Genomic DNA, 22,365 nt, shown 5'->3' with positions numbered 1-22,365 from the left:
TCTTTCACAGTATTTCCTATAATATTTGTTCTTCTGGAGAAAGTCTTACTTGTTTTATTTTAGCTAGAATAAAAGCAGTTTTTAATTGTTTTAAAGCCATGTTAAGGTCAATATTATTAGCCCCCTTCAGCAATATTTGTTGTCAATTGTCTACAAAACAAACTATTATGTTTAGAAATGTTTTTTATTCTCTTCTTAAAACTGAAATTGGAAAAAATATATATATAAACAAATTTATTTTAACATTTATTTTTAATTTATTTTTAATGGAAGTGGTGCTAGTGAGGCCAGCAGGGGGCGCTCAACCTGCGGTCTGTGTGGGCCCCAACCAAGCGGCAACCTCCCGCTCTCCCTCAGGAAGCCAGTACGGAAGTAACTAAAACTGCAATTCATCTGAATTTCGGCTAGTCCTGCCGCTCCTGCCTCCAAAACAGAGCAAAATTCAATTGAGCCCACTGTTAGAATGGCCAACTTTACAGCAGAATAAAAAGGTGTTTACAGCCTGCTACAAAAACAGATTTTGGCTAATACAGCTAATATTACCCTCCATGACAACTGTGAGGGGGTGAATATTTTAATAACTCATCCGTTTCCTTTATATTAAGTTATATTAAGTTTGCATAATTAAGGGCGTGGCCACTTGAGTGACAGCTAGGTCTCGTTGGTCGCCGTCACATCACCTCAGCTGAATCCTGCAGATTAGCCACTGAACTCGGCATATTTATCATATTTCTGTGTTGTTTTATGTGGCTTTACACAGTCGACTGCCTTTTGGACTTGTTTCCTACAATTATTAGATGGCATGGCATGCTGAGTGCACTTAATTGTGCTCACAAACCATTCACGTGGCCTCCGTTTCCCATGTGAATAAAGTTATATACTTATATACCATCTCTATACATGTGTTTGTTTTATTTAAGATCATTTATCGTTTATATTTAGAGCTGTAATGCACTCCAGAATCTGTCAGATTGATTAGCTGTAGGCTCTAGAACAGTCATCTGAAGCGTTGTCATACAGGGTTAAGCTGGAGTTCATCAATAGTCTTACATTAACTAACACAGACTATATCTGAAGTGTTTGGAAGTAATTTCGTCATAAGAGAAACGTCATAAGAACAATGTTTAGTGGCTCAATGTGTTACAGCAGTGTGTTTAAAAGTCTAAACACTTTATTGATATAGTGTACAACCAAGCACAAGTGGTCAGAACACAAACGAGTCGCAGGTGATAAAGTATTAAGCGTTCTCCTAAAGTAAAGTGTGTCTGAACCAGGTCCAAGCTAAATGCAGCATGCGTCTGTAGCTCCGCCCACTCTCCGCCTCTTTGCCCTTGTTTGGTATCCCGCCGTGGGTGTGATTACACGCGAACAAAATGGCGACGGTTGGCCGCGCCTACTTGTGGCTTCTTTTGCGCTCTTTAGAAACCTATGGGTGCCGTCACGGACACTACGTCCATATATTCTATGGTCCCAACGCCCCAGTATAGTGACAGGGACTCTATACTGCTCAGTGAGCGTCGTCTTTCGGATGAGGCGTTAAACCGAGGTCCCAACTCTCTGTGGTCGTTAAAAATTCCAGGATTTCCTTTGAAAAAGAGTAGGGGTTTAACCCCGGCATCCTGGCCAAATTCACCCACTGGCCTCTGTCCATCACTCTGTCTATGAAATGAAATGAAAATGCTCTTTGATTTAGGAATCTTTAGATATTAAGACTAGAATAAAGACCAGAGCATTTCTGCTGTGCATTTTTGTGAGCAGTTTTTAACCTGATAACCTTTATCCCTCTAATCTCTGTGTCCTCCAGTAAGGGCTACACTGACGTGGTGAAGATTCCCGAGGGTTCGACTCATCTGAAGGTGCGTCAGTATAAAGCTAAAGGCCAGTCGCGCTACACAGCATACCTAGCGCTGCGGCGACCCGGCGGAGATTATCTGCTGAACGGCAAACTGATGATCTCCACCTCTGAAACCATCATCCCGCTCAACGGCTCTGTCCTCAACTACACCGGCTGGAGCCAGCGGGACGAGGCTTTCCACAGCATGGGCCCCGCCGCCCTCCAGGAGAGCCTGTTAGTGCAGATTTTATCCACCGATGCTAAAAAACCGCTGGATATACGCTACAGCTTTTTCATGCCTCGCAAAACGCCACTCCCAGCCAGGACCTCCCCTGAAGCTCCGCCCAGAATGTCGCTTGAAGCTCCGCCCAGAATGTCACTTGAAGCTCCGCCCAGGATGTCACTTGAAGCTCCACCCAGGATGGCTCCTGAAGCTCTGCCCAGGACATCCCCAGAAGCTCCGCCCAGAATACCACCTGAAGCTCCACCTAGGACGCCTCCTGAAGCTCCGCCCACTGTCGCTTCTTTATCGTCAGCAGAACTTGTAACGTTTACATCTGACGTTCCTCCAACGACGGAGAGTCCGAAATTCCCGCGCTGGCTGACGGGCCCCTGGATGAGCTGCTCCAGAACTTGCGATACGGGCTGGCAGAGTCGCACAGTTCAGTGTAAAGACGCTAACGGGAAACTGTCTAAAAACTGCCCGCTCAGCGCCCGGCCGTCAGCCTTCAAACACTGCCTGATTAAAAAGTGTTGATCTGATGAACTCTCCCGGGAAAAGAGCGACGTGTGGAGCATCACGGACGTGCAGTACAGTAGGGTTTGTGTAAAATGCCGTGAAACACAATCAATGTGGATATTGCTCCCATTCGCAGATGGATGAGGAGATTCGGGTGTGGTTGCTTGAAGCCACGCCCCTATGACAAAGCCACACCCCTGGCCCATATGACACGCCCCTTTGGTTATGTAAGTGCCGTGAAACACAATCACTGTGGATTCTGCTCGCATTTCAGTCAGACGAGGAGCTACTTTAAGTCACGCCCTTTTATGACAAAGCCACACCTCTTGCCAACATGACACGCCCCTTAGGTTCACTCAAACAAACAAAGATTGTGTAAATGGACTCTGCTCATAGTCGGATGAGGTGATTTGGGTGTGGTTGGTTTAAGCTACGCCCCTTTTTGACAAGGCCACACCTCTGGTCAATATGACACGCCTCTTTGGTTCATTCAAACATAGAAACAAAGATAATGTTGTGAAACAGTCACTGTGGATTCTGTTCGCAGTCGGATGAGAGATTCGAGTGTGGCCACTTTTTCACCTACAATTTTAAATGGTCATGTTTTGCTGTTGCTCTGAGTGTAAACGACTGAACATTCTTCGCAGTATCTTATTTTGTGTTCAACAGAAGGAAAGAAAGATTGTGTTAATGCCATGAAACAGAATCACTGTAGATTCTGCTCATGTTCGCAATCAGACGAGGAGCTTTAGGTGTGGCTACTTTAAACCACGCCCCTTTTGACAAAGCCACTCCTCTGGTTAACATGACACGCCCCTTCGGGTCACACTGACAATAAAAAGTAGTTTCACAAAACATTCATGTCAGTGCAGCAGCACACTGGATAAAGCTGAACTGACTGCTGACTGTGTGTGAAACTGACCGTCAGAAGTGATTCTGTGCAGCGCTGTCTGTGTGAACAACACATCTACAACATCCTCCTGTGTGTGTGTGTGTGTGTGTGTGCATGTCTGTCTGTGTGTATCAGTGTATGTATGAGTATGTGTGTGCGTGCATATGTGTGTGCGTGCATACATGTGTCTCAAAACAAGAAGAAATGTGTGCTAGTGTGTGTAGACGATGAGGAAATGTGCATTTTTGAGTGAACTACCCCTTTAGCTGAGACTGATGAATGCTGTGGAAGCTAAACTGGACAAATGTAGAGCTCCATGTGTTTCTGTCTGCAAACTGAGCAGCTCCTGTACATTTCTCCGAGACTGAAAACTGAAGCTGAAGAAAATCCTGTCTTCATGCTTCACGCGTCACACTGCGGGAGCTTGTTTTTGTAATGGATTTTCAGGGCGCTTGAGAAGGTTATCGTGACGTCTCTCAGAAGTGTTTCTTCATGATAATGGCAGAACTGCAAGATAAAAGATGTAGGAATTAAGAAATATACAATTAAATCAGTCATTTAATCAATAATTAAAAATAAGCTTAACCATGTCATCATTCAGTAAACGTGTCTCATTTAAAGGGACAGTGCACCCAAATATCAACATTTAATATTATTGTATTCACGCTGGTTGTGAACTTCTGTTGAACACAATACAAGATGTGTTGAAGCAGCGTCCATAGTAGGAACAGCAAAACAAACAAACGTTTTTCCGACATTATTCAGTTTATTCACTGAATTCAACAGTTTATTCAACAAAACAAACTCAGGTTTGGATCAAGTGAATGAGGAAATAGTGACAGAACATTCCAACACAGGCTCATTCTGGACACGTAGCCCTGTATACATATCTGGAGATTGCGAATTATGTAGCCTGAGCTATGTATGGCTGCATTTCGTCTTTAAAACCTCCGTGTGGACGGCTTTTCCGCTGTTACCAGTTTGTCCGGTAGCTTGCTGCCTACGTTTGTGGTCTTGAGGTGCAGAGAGGAGTCGACCATGACGACAGGGTTCGAGTCCGATGAAGAATGGTTCCAGATAGCATGTAAAAAACAAAAACAGAAGCAATAAAATTAAATAAGCGAGTAAATAACTGGGTGAGAAAGTGGTAAAATCTGAAAACTTGATAAAAAATCAGGCGGCTTTTCTTTTTTTGGGGTTGCTTATTGGTTGGGGTTTGGGAAGGAGGTTGGTGGAGGGATCGGTCAGTTGGTCAGTCAGTCAACAGCGGCCTCTGGTGGATTTACGTGAGAACAGCATGCTCAAATGGCACTCGCGAGAGAAATTTGAGATCAGTAAAAGTGTACACAGCGCCCTCTGGTGAATTCACGAAAACAAAAACTGCAAAAGATATGTAGCTCCTGGGACGTATTTGGCGCTCTCCAGAAATGTATACAGGGGTACATTTTCAGAATGACTCTGGGTTGGAATATTCATATTTGGGTGCGCCGTCTCTTTAAATGAACATTAAAAGTTACATCTATCTTTGCATTTCATAAGCTGCAATTCTGAACTGATGAAAATTATTCATTCCTGACGTAAATTTTGGGCATTTCCATATAAGGGTGTACTGTCTCTTTAAAATCTATAATGGCAGAACTGCAGTATTCAGTAAATGTGTTTCATTTAAAGGGACAGTTCACCCTTAAATGAACATTCTCCTCATCATGCATTCACTGAACTTCTGTTGAGCACAATACAAGATATTTTGAAGCGGCTAGTGACGTCCATACTTGGAACAAAAAAGTCAAAGCTTTTTCCAACATCAATCAGTATGTCAGTATATTCACTGTTCAACAAAACAAACTCAGATTTGAGTCATGGAAATGTTGAGCGAACATTTGAACACAGGCTCATTCTGAACATGTAGCCCTATATACATTTCTGAAGATCATGTATTAAGTAGCCAGAGGAGCGTATGGCTGTATTTCATCTTTAAAACTAACGATATATATCCTTTTCTCACTACCAGCTGACCACTTACCGGCGTGTGGACGGCTTTCCCTCAGTGTTACCAGTTTGTTCAGTGGCTCGCCGTGTACATCGGTGGTCTTGAGGCGCAGAGAGGAGTTGACCATGACGATTGGGTTTGAGTTCTGTGAAGAAGTTCCAGAAAGCAGGAAAGACAAAAAACTGAAGCCATAAAATAAAATACACAAGTAAATAACAGGGTGAAAATGTGGTCAAATCTGAAAACGTGGTAAAAATCAGGCGGCTTTTCTTTTTTTTGGGTTGCTTTTGAAAACACTATTGGTTGGGTTTAGGAAAGGAGGTCAGTTGGTCAGTCAGGCAGCCTCTGGTGGATTTACGCAAGGACAGCTGGCGTGAATGGCATTCAAGAGAGAAATTTGAGATTGGTAAAAGTGTACACAGCGCCCTCAGGTGGATTCACAAAAACTGCAAAATATTGTAGCTTCTGGGATGTATTTGGCGCTCTCCAGAAATATATACAGGGGTACGTTATTTAGAATGAGTCTAAGTTGAAATATTAATATTTGGGTGCGCCGTCTCTTTAAATGAACATTAAAAGTTCCATCTATCTTTGCATTTCATAAGCTGCAATTCTGAACAGATGAAAAGGATTCATTCCTGACGCAAATTTGGGGATTTCCATATTTGGGTGTACTGTCTCTTTAAAATCTACATGAACTCTTCATGTATGATATCATAATGCTTCATGACAAGTTCCACTTTCTCATGCACTGTTTTGCTTTCGATATCCTGTTTAATCAGTGTTTGAGACTTTTACTTGAAGAGGCGTTCATAAGACTGTCGTTAACCTTTATAAACATGACATAAGCCATCATGAATATGACTGAGATCTTATGCATGTTTATAACAGCTGTCGTTAGATCTCATTTGCTCAGTCGTGACATTTTAAAAGCAAAGATGACAGTGTTTGTTGACAACCTGTGACAAATTCTATGCATGTTTATAGCAACTGTCATTAATTGTCATTTGTTCAGTTATGACATTGTTATGACAACATTATTTCTCTTCGTCATGACAACTTGACGTTATCAAGACAACAAAACTTGTCATAAATCTGTCATAAACATGATCATCATAAGGCATTATAGCTGTGTCATTCACTGTGTTTTCACTGCATTTGTCAATAATATGCGTCATTATAAGCGTCATTACTCTGTCAAATCATTATATAAGAGCGTCAATAATATTTAATGACATTTAAATGACAAATTCAGCTTGTACCACTGAAGTTGAGGTCAAAATGCATATATATTAATGATGCTGTTATAAAAATTATGACATATTTATAATGGCTTCGTGACTATTATGTTTATGACAGATTTATGACAGGTTTTGTTGTCTGGGTAATGTCAAGTTGTCCTAACAAAGACAAAAACAGGTTGTGCTGTATTTGAATAAGTCAAGTTGTCATAACAAACAGTGTCATCTTTGCATTTAAAACTACATACCTGAGCAGATATGCAATGTAAACCTGCATAAGATCTCATTCACATTCATAACATGTCAGGTCTTGATTATAAAGGGTCTTATGAACGCCTCTTCAAGTAAAGTGTTCAGTGTTGTCTGTAAAGCTGCAGCGCTTCGTCTGCTTCATGTCCCGTTCCCGATGGCCGTATGACTGAGAACACACCGCACTGAGTTTATAATTTATTGTTTGTAAAACTTCTATGTGAAAAAAAACTAAACAAAAGTGACATGATGAGTTTATTTATTGTTCTGGTCATGTGTCTCATCAGTACTATTTAACTAGGACTATGATGAATGAGCAGAATAGCATAAATGTGTGTGTTTTAGCCGTTTCATGAACACATGTGTATATAAAACAAAGCGCTATATTTAAATCATCACGTTTTATTGATTCATTTCTGTCCGATCATCATCTCAAATTAAACTAATACATGTTTGAGGGGGTTTTATAGTAAATGAGGAATATTAGATAAGCCTGACACTCAACACATCAACATCACACCTCGCGTGTGCATTCATTTATAATAATTCAATGCAGTGCAGTGCATTACTCTGCAGAATGTAATCATGTTATACAGATAAACAAAAATGTATCAGACATATCAGATCATCAAACTAATTTAAATAATAGTCAAAGATAACACAAGTTTCCCCCACAGGCCAAACACATGCGCTCTAGGGGTATTGATGAACTAAATTGGCCGTATTGTTTGAGTGTGATTGTAAGACTGTATAGATGTTTCCCAGTACTGAAAGGGCATCTGCTGCATAAAACAAAAGCTGGAATAGTTGGTGGTTCATTCCACTGTGGTGATCCCTGATGAATAAAGAGACTAAGCCAAAGGAAAATGAAGGAATGAATTATTAAGGGGAAAACAAAACACATGGCCCTGTGTGGAAAAGTGTTTCCCCCCTAAACCCAATAACTCGTTAAGGTTAAAATATATTAAATTAATAATAATAATAATTCATATATTTTTGCATATGCAAATAATAGCTAAAAAAAGGTTTAATGAATGTTCCATTTAGTCATTATGCAAATATTATGGGATGATATATAATATTATGGGATATTATGGAAATGTTGTGTTTGAATGTTCTCTGAAATGTATAAATGATAACGCTGTGAACGTTTAATGGAAAAACCGGGAAAAGTCAGTGAATTTTGACAGGGCATTTTCCAGGACTGGAAAAGTTCAATTTAATGCAGCTTTATTTGTGTAGCGCTTTTGCAATGTCGATTGTGTCAAAGCAGCTTCACATAAATGGTCATAGTAACTGGAACAGTGTGGTTCAGTTTTTAGTGTTTAAGTTCAGTTCAGTTTAGCTCAGTTCAGTGTGCTTTAATGTCATTACTGAGAGTCACTGAAGAGCAGATTTATCGATGCATAGCTCAACCGATCCTGAACCATGCGAGCCAGTGGCGAAAAAAACTTCACCGATAGGAGAGCGAAGAAAAAAACCTTAAGAGAAACCAGACGACCATTTTAATTTCTCCGCTGGCCAAAAGTCTTGTGCAGAGCTGCAGTCTCAGCGGTGGAGGCTGGAAGCTGGCCTCAGCGAAGACTCGTCTGTCCCTGGAGCATCACTGGAATCAGTCTCATGCTCTTCACTCCTCCATGACCACCAGCGCAGCAGCTGCTCAGGATACGGCCTGGTCCCGGATTATGGAAATCTTGGGATCATCTCGTCGCTGGTCTTGGATCCAATCAGTGACTCTGCATAATCTGAGGACCTCAGGATGAGTATCCCAGGTGGAAATAGAGAATAAAGAGAATAATTAGCGTATCTGCTGTTCATAGTGTATATAAACCAGATGTATATAAGTGTATGCTTTACTAAAACATTTTGGAAAAATAGAAAAACCCACAAAGTTTTGGAAAAGTCATGGAAATTAGCTTAACTAACATCTGTAAACTTGAACATTGGTTAGTTGTCTTTACTTCTTTTCTGTCTTAGGCCAAAAACATGGTCTCACATTATGAACGCTGCGTAAGCTTTCATTCATTCATTTTCCTTCGGCTTAGTCTTAATTTCAGAGGTGGCACAGCGGGAATGAGCTGCCATGTGTAAGCATTATCCAAATAAATCTTACATACAATAGATATCCAAAATAAATTCAAACTAAATAGATTGTTGTGTGTTTTATGTGTGTTTAAATGCGCATTGTTTATTATTATTATTTACCATGTATACATAGACAATAAATTAAACATTAGGTCATGAAAATGTACTTGAAAGTGCTGGAAAAGTCATGGAAAGATCCTGGAATTTAAGTAATAAATGTGTATGAACCCTGATGACAACACAGATATAATGGATCAAATAAATAATAATATTTTATATCTTCACTTCTTGATTAATAACATTAGGAATACAATTTTTTTGTATTCGATTTTTCTAAAATATTACATTTAATATGCAATTAAAGCATTATTTAATTCAATTAACACACAGGATTTGACTCTCTATATATTCACATTATTTACATCTATTTTGTTAAATATTGCATATATTCAGGCACATTATGTATGAACAAATTCCTCTCTTAAAACCGAAAGTGTAGATTAAACTGAATTTTTGTGTATTTAAACTCACTAATAGGAAATTGTCTTAAAGAATAAATATATTGGTTACTTTTTTATATTTAAAAAAATTATAAAATGCTTAAAATTGTGTATTGATATTTTCTTTCCATTGAACTGACTTAAAAAACAAAAGTAAAATAGACATCGAGTAGGAGGCGGGGTTTAATTTTTGAGCTCCTCCTCTCATCTCTCGCTTGCAGCGTACTATCATTTGGAAGGGCGTGGCTAAGCACGTTTCGTCCAATCTACTGTCGTCATCAGAGGAGAGCAGAAGCAGGTGGTACCAACTTTTTTGGTAATGTTATGTAGTTCATGCTTGAGCGAATCAATTTGATGTATTTGTTAAAAAATTATAGTTAAATCTATTAATAAAACGTAGGTCTTCTCTTTGGTGTTTGGAGGGTTATTTAGTGTATTATGACCTAATGTATCCTCTGATTAGCTCATTAAGAGGTTGCTGTTGATCAAACTATAAACTCTTTGTCTAGTTTAGCTTTACTTTTAAGTTATATATCGAGATAAATATATATTTTACGACTAAACTGTCTTGTTGTGAACACCTACAATGTCTTTCGGTGCTCTAGATCTGCCGATTCATTACACGATTATTTTCCCTCAGACTGATTGGCGCCATTATGCGTTCAAAATGGTATGAACCATTTTAGGGGTGGTCAAATATATATATTTATTATCTATAATTTTAATTATCAATAATATTATTTAAGATACAGATCAGAGATTTCTAAATATTTATAAAGCTGACCCCTATGCATTTTGTTTTAACGTTCTTCAGAGGGGATTAAGTTAGCAGGGTTAATCTGAAATTATCACCCTGCCTAAAACTAACAATGTGCTAAACATTTTTGATTTATTGATGACTTTGAATTAACTTCTGCCTTGATATCTACTGTAAAAACATCATATAATTCAGTGTTATTGCCTGTAATGAGAAAACGTGTGCGGTAAATATAGTTGTTGTGAACAGACTGAGTTCAGGAGTGATGTTGCAGCGCCACCTGCTGTTTGACATCTTAAACTGACTTTCTTTTTAATAGAAAGTGCGTTTTTTTTAGAAAATAATAATAATAAAGTCATTAACCCACACAGATAAAGGTGACCCACTGTGTGTCTTGTTATTTTCTAACACTTGTGTAATTATTATACATGTTCACACTAGTACTACTTGAGATGCTGCAAGAGTGTTTGTACTTCTAAAAATTAGTTTGCAAAATAAATTATATTTATTTCATCTAAATATTAGTTTTGTTTTTCATGAATTTTTTCTTTTATTTTGAATTTTTCGAACACAGAAAAACATGCCGTAGACAATCAGCATATAGCAAAGTGCGTAGATGTACATGCAATAACCGATATACAGGTTCCTAAATAATAGTATTAATAATAGTGCCAGCAATAACAACAATAGTGTCAATAGAAAGGAAAAACTGAAGAGTAATGACAAGGACATACTAAAACAAATAAAAATAATAAAATAAAATTAACTAACATATATATATATATATATATATATATATATATATATATATATATATATATATATATATATATATATAACAAATTTCCAAGCCAAAAAAATCAGCCAAATAAACTTATATAATTAAAAAAATAACAATAATAATTAAAAAAATAAAAATGGGACCTGGAACCAGACGTTTCTGCTTTTTGATGTCTCATTGATTCAAATGAGTAAACCTTTAAGTTTGTCCAAGGTTTAGCCCAAAGTCTGATGGCGTCCTCTAAATATTTAGTTTATAGGTCAAATAAAGTCTAGCTTTAAATAAAATGTCTATATGTGTGTGGAGTAATGTTCATCTTGAATTTAGCGTAGCACATTTTATGACGATAATGAAATACATATAATGAAAAACATTATATATTTTATACATTATAAAACATATGATAATGAAAAACATACTTATTCTGAATTTCTGTATTGTAAATAAATACATCAAAGTGGTTTAAACTCAGTGTTTTAATCGGTCAGCAAGTGATTCCTGTTTTCAATATGAAGGCAGGATTGTGGCGCGAATAAATGTCCGTTTTAGTGGCTGTCTATTGGAAAACCTTAAAAATGGATGATAATTTCCCTCTGGAAAATAAAACATTAAATAGGACTGATTGCACTGCACATTTTAGTGTCTGTCTTATGCAAATCACGGGGGAGAGAGAAGATAATATGCATTCATTTTTGATAAATAAACAAATTTACAATACGACTAAACAGGAGTGTGCATGGGTGTTTCCCAGTACTGGGTTGCAGCTGGAAGGAAAACATATGCTGGAAAAGTTGTTATTCATTCCCTGATGAATAAAGGGACTAAGCCGAAGGAAAATGAATGCATGAATTAAGCAGGACAGCCTGTAATGCACTATACCAGGGATGGCAAACTTGATCCTCGAGGGCCGGTGTCCCTGCAGAGTTTTGTTCCAACACTAGTCAAACACACCTGAACAGGCTAATCAGTGTCTTTAAGATCACAAGGAATCTATAAACAGGTGTGTTTGCACTATACTGATCTGCAGGAGTGAATGAATGAACTGTTGTGTTCTGCCGCCCTCTGGTGGTGTGATGTTGAACTTCACGCAGAGGTTTAAACTCTCAGCCAGTCACTAATAAGATTTAAGGTGGACTGTCGACTCTCTCAGCATGATGACTGACCTAAAACCACTCATTAGTTCATAATAACTCGTATAATTATGTATAAATGTGCTCACTGCTTAACATTTACCTTTAATTAAAGTGCATACAATTATTCATATCTAAATGCATGGTAAAATATGGAGTTTAATTATAATAAGTGTGCTTGATCATGTTAAACAGCTCCACTCTATACATTCATGATGCTCTTTTAGCTCTGGACACTTTGGACTAATTTTCTGATGTTCCCTCACTATAAAAATCCAGCAGTTTACCAGTTGCCTTCAATTTATTAAGTAAATTAAATATGTGCATGATTAATTTGTCACCTTAGTATCCAGATATAACCTGTATATTCATTTTTTTAAGTAAAGCAGCTAATTGCTTTGTCATAATAACAGTTTAAATTATATTATATTGTGTTTTATTCTAAATTATAGCACAACACATTTCCTCCACCGCATTATCTGCTGGTTTTTATTGATGTAGTGTTTGGATGATGGCGGTTCATTCCGCTGTGGCGACCCCGGTTTAATTAAGGGACTAAGCCGACAAGAAAATGAATGAATGAATGAATGTTTGGATGATGATCTCTGGTTCTCCACCTTAAGGGCACCGCGGAGCGCTTTTCCCCAGCAGCCGAAGATCCTGCTCTTCCTCCGGCAGCCGCGCTCCAGTCACCAGCATGGAGAACCAAGACTCTCCCCCTGATGTCCTCACTAACCCCGCGTTAAACTGACTGATTAGTGCTCTTAACTCTGGACTTTATGAGTTACATAAGTGCTGGAGATGCCCAGCAGCAGACAGACAGACGGATGAGGAGTTTTCAGGAGCTCCGCAGAGAAGCGCGGTGCTGTGATGATTGATGGCCGTGGCGGAGCTCCAGAACTCGGCTGCTCACTCAGATCAAAGGGGCTCCAGGAAAGGGGTGGTCCTGCGCTCCTGCATATATAGAGAGCCGGGACTCTGGGTCAGAGACAGAAGGAGAGACACACACTGCTGCTACAGACTGCCAACACTTTATTTATTGCCACTTTTTAAGTGCTTCAGCTGTGGATTTGGGATTGGTTTTATGAGATATATATATATAGGAGTCAAATACTTTGTGAGGATATTTTGTCTCTTGAGAACTTAACAGGAATATAATGTCTTTTTTGCGTGTGGTGTTGAGTTTGGCTGGGTTTGCCCTGTGCGTAAACGCGGCGCAGAGCGCGTGGGAGGAGAGCTCCGTGCTGCCGGTGCGTCTGGACACACAACCAGGACACACAAAGCAATCCCGGGAGGAGGACTCTGAGAAACGCATCTATCGCTTGGATGTCTTTGGAAAGCGGATGGTGTTGGCGTTGGAACCGGACCAGACCTTTCTGGCGCCTGGGTTTGTGTTCCAGATGGTGGGGAAACCGGAGACCGGTGAGTTTGACAGCGCTGGAGAGGCGCGATGCTTCTTCTCGGGAACCGTAAACGGAGATGAACTTTCCTCCGCGGCGATTAATCTGTGCAAAGGACTGCACGGAGGCTTCTCTGTCGGCGGGGAAGAGTACTTCATCCAGCCTGAGAACTCCACCGGAGCAGCTACAGACCGAGACACCCACACCATTCGCCGCAGGACACCGGGGATCCTGGCCGAGGAGAGCGGCTCCAAGTGCGGCGTGAATGAGGAGGAGGAGCGGGTCACCGAGAAACCCCACACAACCCATTCCAAACCATCCGAGTCTAAAGGTAAATAGTGCATAATTAAACACTCTAAACACAGTGCTGGGTCAAATATGAACAGAACCAGCTGTTGGGTTAAGTAAAACCCATTACTTATTAAAACATTCGCCCAAGGGTTGGTTTGTTAATATTTGATGGGTAACGAAAATCTGACTATTTAGATTGAACTTTCTTCATTCATCTGCCTCTTTACTCCTTACACTGGGAGGTTTTATCCGGTGATATTTCGTGCACGCCTCCGGTAACCTGAATAAACTCGGTGACTCGGCGCGCGCTGGCGCATACGGAGCGAATTAAGCCGGTTTGGAGAGAGATCTGCACTCAAACATAATGCTTTTTTCGTACTACCTTTTTAAAAGACCTAAAACAATACAATTCATGGGATTTTTTTAGGATAACATAAATGTTTCATGTTCAATCCACTTAAATTCGTTAATATAACTTAATGGATTTAATGGTTTTTTTACCGTTTTTTGTGCGTTTAACAGGGGATGTACGTGTAAAATACACTGCTAACAGCACTGAAGTTCTCCTGGTGCATCTCAATATTATAAGCCTCTATTCAGTGCAGATGAGCGTCTCCAGAAGCGAGGCGAGGGTTAACTGGACAAGCAGAAATCTCCTGCGGGAGGAGGGAAGGGGACGCGGGGTGACGGGCAGGGGGAGGCGGGCAGACGTGGAAGCTCTGCTCCCGGTACCGCATGTTGCGCAGATCAGCACCGGAGGACTGTGCACGGCTTGTATTTCCGCCAACGTGAAAGTGCGCAGGTTTTGGAGAAGTTTATTAGCGGGGCGGAGCAGAAGCAAACGGAGAAGTCAGCAAACTCACGCCACACAGAACTCCCACTTCAGTTTTACTAATAATTCATCACTTTATCAACTGTTTACAATCAAAATGCATGTATGATTATTACATGTGATGCAATATAATGAGTTTAAGCGTATATAAACATGTATGTAACACCATTTAAACATACAATTGGTTGGTTACATAAAAATCCACCAATAATATGGATCATATCATCTTCTGCGTGTCGCCCTCTTATGCATGTACTAAATAATTATCCGATAAGTCTCCTTTAAGAGTGAGATCGCCCCTCCCACATATCACCTGACATCCAATAGGGAGTAAAGCATGCTAGTTAAAGGGACAGTTCACCTTAAAATGACATTTCAGTCATCGTTTACTATCCCTCCACTAGTTTCAAACCCATTTGGGTTGTTTTCTTCTGTTGAACACAAAGGAAGATATTTTGACTTTTGACTTCCATGCTATTTGTTTTTCCTACCATGGATGCTAATGGTTACAGGTTTACAACATTCTTCAAAATATCTTCCTTAGTGTTTAACAGAAGAGAAGAAACTCATAAAGGTTTGGAACCACTTGTGGATGAGGAATCTGTCAGTGATTCTTGTTTCTGTGCGTGAACCATCCTTTTAAAGTGTACTCAGCATGGATAATATATGTATAACATATATATTAGTATTATTGTATTGTATGCTTTCATTTAAAGGTGAGCTATTATAACATTATGCTTATGGTGTCTGTCGCTTTAAGTTCAGATGACATTGTGTTTCCAGTTCACTTTTACTAATGGCGGGCTGCTTCTTACTTAGGACTGCTGTTTATGCTAATGAGGGAGAGATGGGCACTAGTGGGCGGGGCTTTCCCCCTCTGATGACACGTACAAAGGGAGAATGTCAATCACAGTGTTTCAGTCATTAAGTCTGATTATAATAAACACAATTAGTTCATGTTGAGCATTAGAGGCTGCTGGAGATACTCACACACCGCTGCTGTGTTTAAACCCCTTATAAAAGTGATTTGCATTACAGCGTGTCTTTAAAAAGGCTGAAGATGATTTCGGTTTTTAATGTTTTTAACGTTTGTGTCATCCTCCAGCACACCACCGATCTCGGCGCTTTGTGTCCACGCCTCGATATCTGGAGATCATGATTGTGGCAGACCAGTCAATGGCGGAGTTTCATGGCGCTCAACTCAAACCTTATCTGCTGACCATCATGGCGGTGGCCTCTCGCCTGTATCGACATCCTACCATCCATAATTCCATTACTCTGGCAGTCGTGAAGCTACTTGTTGTGCATGATGAAGAACACGGCCCTCAGGTGTCCACCAATGCAGCGCTGACCCTCAGGAGCTTCTGCCAATGGCAAAAACAGCACAACCAACCCAGCGACCGTCACCCAGAACACTACGACACCGCAGTACTGTTCACTAGAAAGGTAAACATCACTAATGCCATGTCCATATGTACACGAGTATTTAAAACATCTCTGTCTACATGAAAAACACACTGATGTATGTACAGAGCACACCGAACCAACAGGGGGCGATAAATACACTTAAGCTGAGTTCACACCAATAGGGGGATTCAGTAAATCGCTTACTAATCAATGCAAGTGTGAGGACAGAAGCGTATTACCGTCCCGTGGGCGAACGACACAAAATAATTGACACGTTTGCTGTGATATGCAGAATTTTGCCTAATTTCTGTTATGCTGTGAATGCAGCCATGTCGGCCAATCAGAGAGGAGAAAACAGTGCGCACACTGACATCATGAGGCGAAAACACCGGTTTTAGCGTCTGCATGACCACACTGAACATTTTCTATGTTACCATGATAATAGTTTACGTTATGCGTGCTCAACCCTGTTCCTGGATATCTACCTTCCTGCAGAGTTCATCTCCAACTCTGATCAAACACACCTGAACTAGTTAATTAGGCCCTGAATAGGACGTGATAATTACAGGAAGATGTGTTTGATATGGGTTGCAACTGAGATCTGCAAGAGGAGCAGGGCTGGTCACCTCTGGTTTACATTTGATCTATATTGCAGAGGCGTGCAATACATTTAATTTGTGTCTGTGTTGCATGCATTAGTTGCAGGGTTGCGTCCATAGAGGCAACCTAGGCAGCTACCTAGTGCGGCAGAGTAGTCAGGGCGGCACCAAACATCCCACATCAACAACCCCCCATCTTGACCTTTATCCATGACACCACCGAAACCCTGTGAGGGTGGCATGATCTTAGTTTGCCTAGCAGGGGTGGCCAAACTCAATCCTGGAGGGCTGGTGTCCTGCATAGTTTAGCTCCAACCTCCTTCAACACACGTGCCTGGAAGTTTCTAGTATACCTAGAAAGAGCTTAATTAGCTGAAGTGTCTAACTGGGGTTGGAACTAACTCTGCAGGACACCGGCCCTCCAGGACCAACTTTGGGCAACCCTGTCCTAGAGCGTCTGTTGAGCTTGCTCTGGCCCTGATTGGTTGTATATTCAAATTAGACCAATCAGATGAGGCCATACTATCTTTAGACCTGCCCTTAGTAGATACTATTCTACTATTGGCTGGAGTGGCTCAACGGTGAATCTAAAGTTGAGAATAAATACTAATGCTGAGTTCACCCAAAACGCAAAACACCCCGTCACTCGCTCTAATTTACTTTTTTCATGAGTTCAGTTATACATAATAAAGGTGTCGTGCATTCCATGTCATTCACACAGCGATAATCTGCCTTTATTTGTGTGTTTGCATTGATTTCGTATGTTATTTACTCATGTAAATACTTAATTCCATGGTTGGTGTGTGAGTCCAAGAGAGGAAAATTACAACAACCAACACAAATCAGAATATCTGCCCACATTTTCCCTCATTTCAAATGTTTTAAAGTCTTAGCATTTGCACCTTGACGTCACTTATCTTTGCCCTAACTAGATTCATTTAGAGAATTGTTACATTGCAAGAAACATCGCTATGCTCAGCAACAACATCACATGTTTCCCCAGTAACTTGCAACCCTAACATGAACCCTGTTGCATGCAGGATCTTTGTGGAGCTCACTCCTGCGATACCCTGGGGATGGCAGATGTTGGCACCGCGTGCGATCCAGACCGAAGCTGCTCCATTATTGAAGACGACGGTCTGCAGGCTGCCTTTACAGTTGCGCATGAGCTTGGTAGGTACATCCCCATGCTTCAATCACAGAACTGCAAACCTTGCAAGTGTAACTTAATCAATAATTGTGCTTCTGCTGTAGGTCACGTGTTCAACATGCCCCATGATGATGCCAAGCAATGTGCCAGTGTTAACGGGGACCAATGGGGTGCCCACATGATGGCTTCAACATTGTCAAATCTAAACCAGTTAGACCCCTGGTCCCCTTGCAGTGCTCTTATGGTCACATCATTCTTGGACAATGGCCATGGTCAGTGTTTACTGGACAAGCCCCAAAAGCCTGAGGAGCTGCCCCAAACTCTGCCAGGATCGGTTTACGATGCTGATAGACAATGCCGTCTTACATTCGGAGAGGAGTCCCAGCACTGTCCTGACCTGAGCTCCACCTGTGCCGCCCTTTGGTGCACTGTCACCTCTGCAAATGGCTTGTTGGTCTGCCAAACCAAGAACTTTCCTTGGGCTGATGGGACGCCTTGTGGGTCTAACAGCTACTGTATGGCAGGCCAGTGTTTGAGCAAGACTGAGGCTGCCAAATATGAGGTAAGGACCATTTGGTTTGCCATTTGTTCAGTTTCTTTTCACAACAAGGGACAGTGTACATTAATCAACGTACCCGAAATAGCCATGAATAATCTTGTAAGCCACACAGCCATGTTCTCATATTTCATTCTGATTTGGGATTGACAATTTATCTTTATTCATCTAGACTCCCGTCAATGGTGGATGGGGATCGTGGGGATCTTGGGGAGACTGCTCACGTACCTGTGGAGGAGGCGTGCAATACTCTTTTAGGGACTGTGTCAATCCCCGACCCAAAAATGGAGGCAAATACTGCGAGGGCAAGAGAATTCAGTACCGCTCCTGCAACACAGAGACCTGCCCTGATAGCAATGGTAAGGGATTGTCTTGTCAACCGATGCATTCGGATGCAAGCTGCTCGATACTCAGGTGTGTTTATCTGCGCAGGTTTGACCTTCCGTGAGGAGCAGTGTTTGGCACACAATGACCTCTCCTCTCAGGTGTCACTGGGCTCGGGTGAGGGTGTTGAGTGGGTGCCGAAGTACGCCGGAGTCTCTCCTAAGGATCGCTGCAAGTTGGTGTGCCGAGCGAAGGGAACGGGCTACTTCTTCATTCTGAAGCCAAAGGTGAGCGTTTCTACTTGCCTTAGAGTTTGTTGATGTTTAACGCAAGGATGGTGTTTAATCTAAGGTTCCTCATGATGCCTACAGGTGGCTGATGGGACACCGTGCACTCCAGATTCCACTTCAGTCTGTGTCCAAGGACAGTGTGTAAAGGCTGGATGCGACAGGGTCATCGGATCCGACAAACGATTCGACAAATGTGGCATCTGTGGAGGAGATGGATCAACTTGCAAGAAAGTTTCCGGATCAATGGAACGTGCTAGGTAAGCCATGATCTTTACCAAGGTTTTTACCAGTGAAGTCTTTAGATTAGTTCACTCAAAAGGGAAAATAATGTTATTATTAATCACTTGCCTGAGAGATTGGTTCATCTTCAGGACACAAATTAAGCTCCTTTATCGACCATTGGCACCAAGGGTTTAGAGACCGTCAAAGTCCAGAAAAGGAACCAAAACCTTATCAAAACATTCAGTGTGACTTCAATGGTTCAACTGCAATCATACAAACCTTTTGTGTGCCAACATAAAACAGTAATGATGACTTAGTTTATCTATGTCTCTAACATCAGGTCAGAGTTTGCCTTTACTCTGGGCCAGTGGTCACCAAACTTGTTCCTGGAGGGCCGGTGTCCTGCAGATTTTAGCTCCAACCCTAATCAAACACACCTGAACAAGCTAATCAAGCTCTTGCTAGGTATACTTGAAACATCCAGGCAGGTGTGTTGAGGCAAGTTGGAGCTAAACCCTGCAGGGACACCGGCCCTCCAGGACCGAGATTGGTGACCCCTGCTCTGAGCAATACGACAATACTCACTCTAACGCAAAATGTTTTAATGCTCATAGTAAATATGGACCCTGGCATCAGCAAATTGACTTGTTTTTACAGTTTCTTTGGTGCACAAAACGAGTTCTTGGAGCTTCGATTGATGAAGCCACATTGAATGTCTTGGTTCTTTTCTGGACATTGAATGTCTTTGGGCCCTTGCTGTCTAAAAATGACAAGGAAGCTCTCGAATTCTATCTAAAGTAACTTCATTTGAGTTCTGAACAAGATCAGAACATAACTTAACATTAGGGTAACTCCTTAAATAGCTTTTCAGCTTCCCGTTGATACTGACCTTTGCTTGTTTCTGCACATTAGACCGGGCTACCAAGATGTGGTGACGATTCCAGCTGGTGCCACACACCTAGATGTCAAGCAGCGATCTTTTGGAGGCCGTAGCCAAGACAACAGCTACCTAGCAGTCCGCCGGCAAGATGGCTCCTACCTTCTGAACGGCGACTATAAGTTGACCACTTTAGAGACTGATATCTCTGTGAAAGGTGCTCTGCTGCGGTACAGCGGCTCCTCCGTTCTTCTGGAGCGCCTGAGAAGCTTTGCTCCCTTACCTGAGCCTTTGACCATCCAGGTGTTGTCAGTCGGTGAATCCCCTAGGCCTCGTGTCAAGTATAGCTACTTTGCTCCACGTCCCAATGGCTCAAACCGGCCATCTATCAACGCAATTAGTAAAGCTGTAGATGCTGAATGGTTCTTGGGTGAGTGGGGAACTTGTTCGAAAACCTGCGGCGGAGGGATTCAGACGCGGGATGTTATGTGCCTTGATTCTAAACGTCGTCCATCTAAAAACTGTGTTGATGAGTTGCGCCCTGCATCATCTCGGCAATGTGCTTTGCAGGATTGCCCATTCTGGTTCTTGGGTGAGTGGGGAACTTGCTCGAAAACCTGCGGCGGTGGGATCCAGACGCGGGATGTGATGTGCCTTGATCATAACCGTCGTCCATCTGAAGACTGTGTTGAATTGCGCCCTCCATCATCTCGGCAATGTGCTTTGCAGGATTGCCCAGCCTGGTTCTTGGGTGAGTGGGGAACTTGCTCGAAAACCTGCGGCGGTGGGATCCAGAAGCGGGATGTGATGTGCCTTGATCATAACCATCGTCCATCTGAAGACTGCGTTGAGTTGCGCCCTGCATCATCTCGGCAATGTGCTTTGCAGGATTGCCCATTCTGGCTGCCGGGCAACTGGTCTGAATGTTCCAGAACATGCGGTAGAGGCTTTCGCAAGCGTACACTTAGCTGCATTACACATGATGGTCACATTTTGCCTAATAGCAGCTGCAATGCAACGGATCGACCACGACCTCTTCTGAACTTGTGCAATCTGACTCCCTGTTGAAAACCGAGGGTTTAAAAACCTTGCAGGTTGCATCTGGTGCCTACCAATACACAGGTTCTTGGATTCAAAGGGCTCCGTATGACTGAGACTGCAACCAAACTTCTTTGGGTTTCATCTAACACTGGGTACAGGGCACAAAGCTGGCACACTGTGCACCTGTCTGTGATGGAGGATGAGGACATGCTGCTTTGGGTTATTTTTCAACATGCATGGGTGTGTGTGCTGGACGATTATTGAAACAGCTATGCATTTTTGTACTGTCTGAGCGGGACTAGACAGACAGCTTTTTTGAATATTAAATAGCGTACAGGAGTATTGTTTTGCCGGAGTCCAGAGCAATACTGATTCACCAGAGTGGCCTCTAGTGGTTCTGCATTTAAACGTTGCAAACTCTGGCTTGAGCACATATTTACCACGTCTTTTTCTTGCCAAAAATCAGTGCCAATCTCACCTCAGCTAGGCACACATGCTGCTAATCAAACACCACAACAGGTATTACGCAATTTCCTCATAGACAAGCTTCACGTGTAGCTTCCTACTTTGATCACCGTTCTGCAAAGCCATACCTGATCAAGAGGGATCGTGTTTTTAAGGGGGAGGGAAAGCAAAGGGCATAGTTTCTACTACATCTGCGGAGAGAGTGTGTTTACTTGTTTATGTATGCGTGTGATTGTGTGTAGAGAGGGATTCTCTCCTGCTTCTACTTCATAAGTAATCCTCTCCTGCCTTCTGAGAAGGTTTTGTAATGAGATATTTGTAACTTTTTTCTTATCCAAAGGTTATTTATTTTTGTACAGCCCGTTTAATATAATCTTTTTTTTTTACAATTATTGTATTTCTGTTTGTTATTATTATTGAAATAACTGAAGGATGTAGAATATATTAGAGTATTTATACAACATCTATGACCTTAGGTTTATGAATAAAGTATCACATTGATTTGTGGAACAATGTTGTCCAGATTGTGTCGTATTTTGTGTGTCATATGTGAAACTGAAGCATTTAAAGTTGGACTAAAGCAATTTTGCCGAACAATATTGATATTTGAAACCACAAAGTCAAACACGCCCACAACACAACAAGACCACGCCCCCTTTCGGATGTCTTACTTTCATTTCAAGACATGCCCCTCATTTCTGATTGGCTGCAGG

The 22,365-nt window shown here is 41.4% G+C and overlaps 2 protein-coding genes across 8 annotated transcripts in view; both read left to right on the top strand.

The window, feature by feature from the left end:
* Positions 1-7,337, top strand: part of adamts5 (ADAM metallopeptidase with thrombospondin type 1 motif, 5 (aggrecanase-2)) — a 46,062-nt gene extending 38,725 nt beyond the window's left edge. For 2 of the 6 annotated variants that reach the window (XM_087236174.1, XM_087236173.1), the window contains exon 10: positions 1,805-7,337. In XM_087236174.1, the coding sequence (XP_087092300.1) occupies positions 1,805-2,591 (787 nt within the window). In that variant the 3' untranslated portion in view covers positions 2,592-7,337. 6 annotated transcript variants of the gene reach the window in all.
* Positions 7,338-9,787: 2,450 nt separating this feature from the next.
* adamts1 (ADAM metallopeptidase with thrombospondin type 1 motif, 1) lies at positions 9,788-22,162 on the top strand. 2 transcript variants are annotated; one of them, XM_087236565.1, is made up of 9 exons: positions 9,788-9,828; positions 12,822-13,929; positions 15,827-16,167; positions 17,768-17,900; positions 17,982-18,439; positions 18,606-18,792; positions 18,866-19,044; positions 19,129-19,304; positions 20,182-22,162. In XM_087236565.1, exons 2-9 carry the CDS (start codon positions 13,356-13,358, stop codon positions 21,212-21,214), a joined length of 3,081 nt encoding a protein of 1,026 aa, XP_087092691.1. In that variant the 5' UTR covers positions 9,788-9,828; positions 12,822-13,355; the 3' UTR covers positions 21,215-22,162. The 2 variants fall into 2 exon arrangements, with proteins under 2 accessions (XP_087092691.1, XP_087092692.1); XM_087236566.1 differs by having other exon boundaries at positions 9,788-9,846.
* Positions 22,163-22,365: the final 203 nt, after the last annotated feature.

Source organism: Danio rerio, chromosome 1 (assembly GCF_052040795.2).
Source record: "Danio rerio strain M-AB ecotype USA chromosome 1, GRCz13ab, whole genome shotgun sequence".
Classification (NCBI taxonomy): Eukaryota; Metazoa; Chordata; class Actinopteri; order Cypriniformes; family Danionidae; genus Danio; species Danio rerio.
This window is presented reverse-complemented; position numbering and strand designations above follow the sequence as displayed.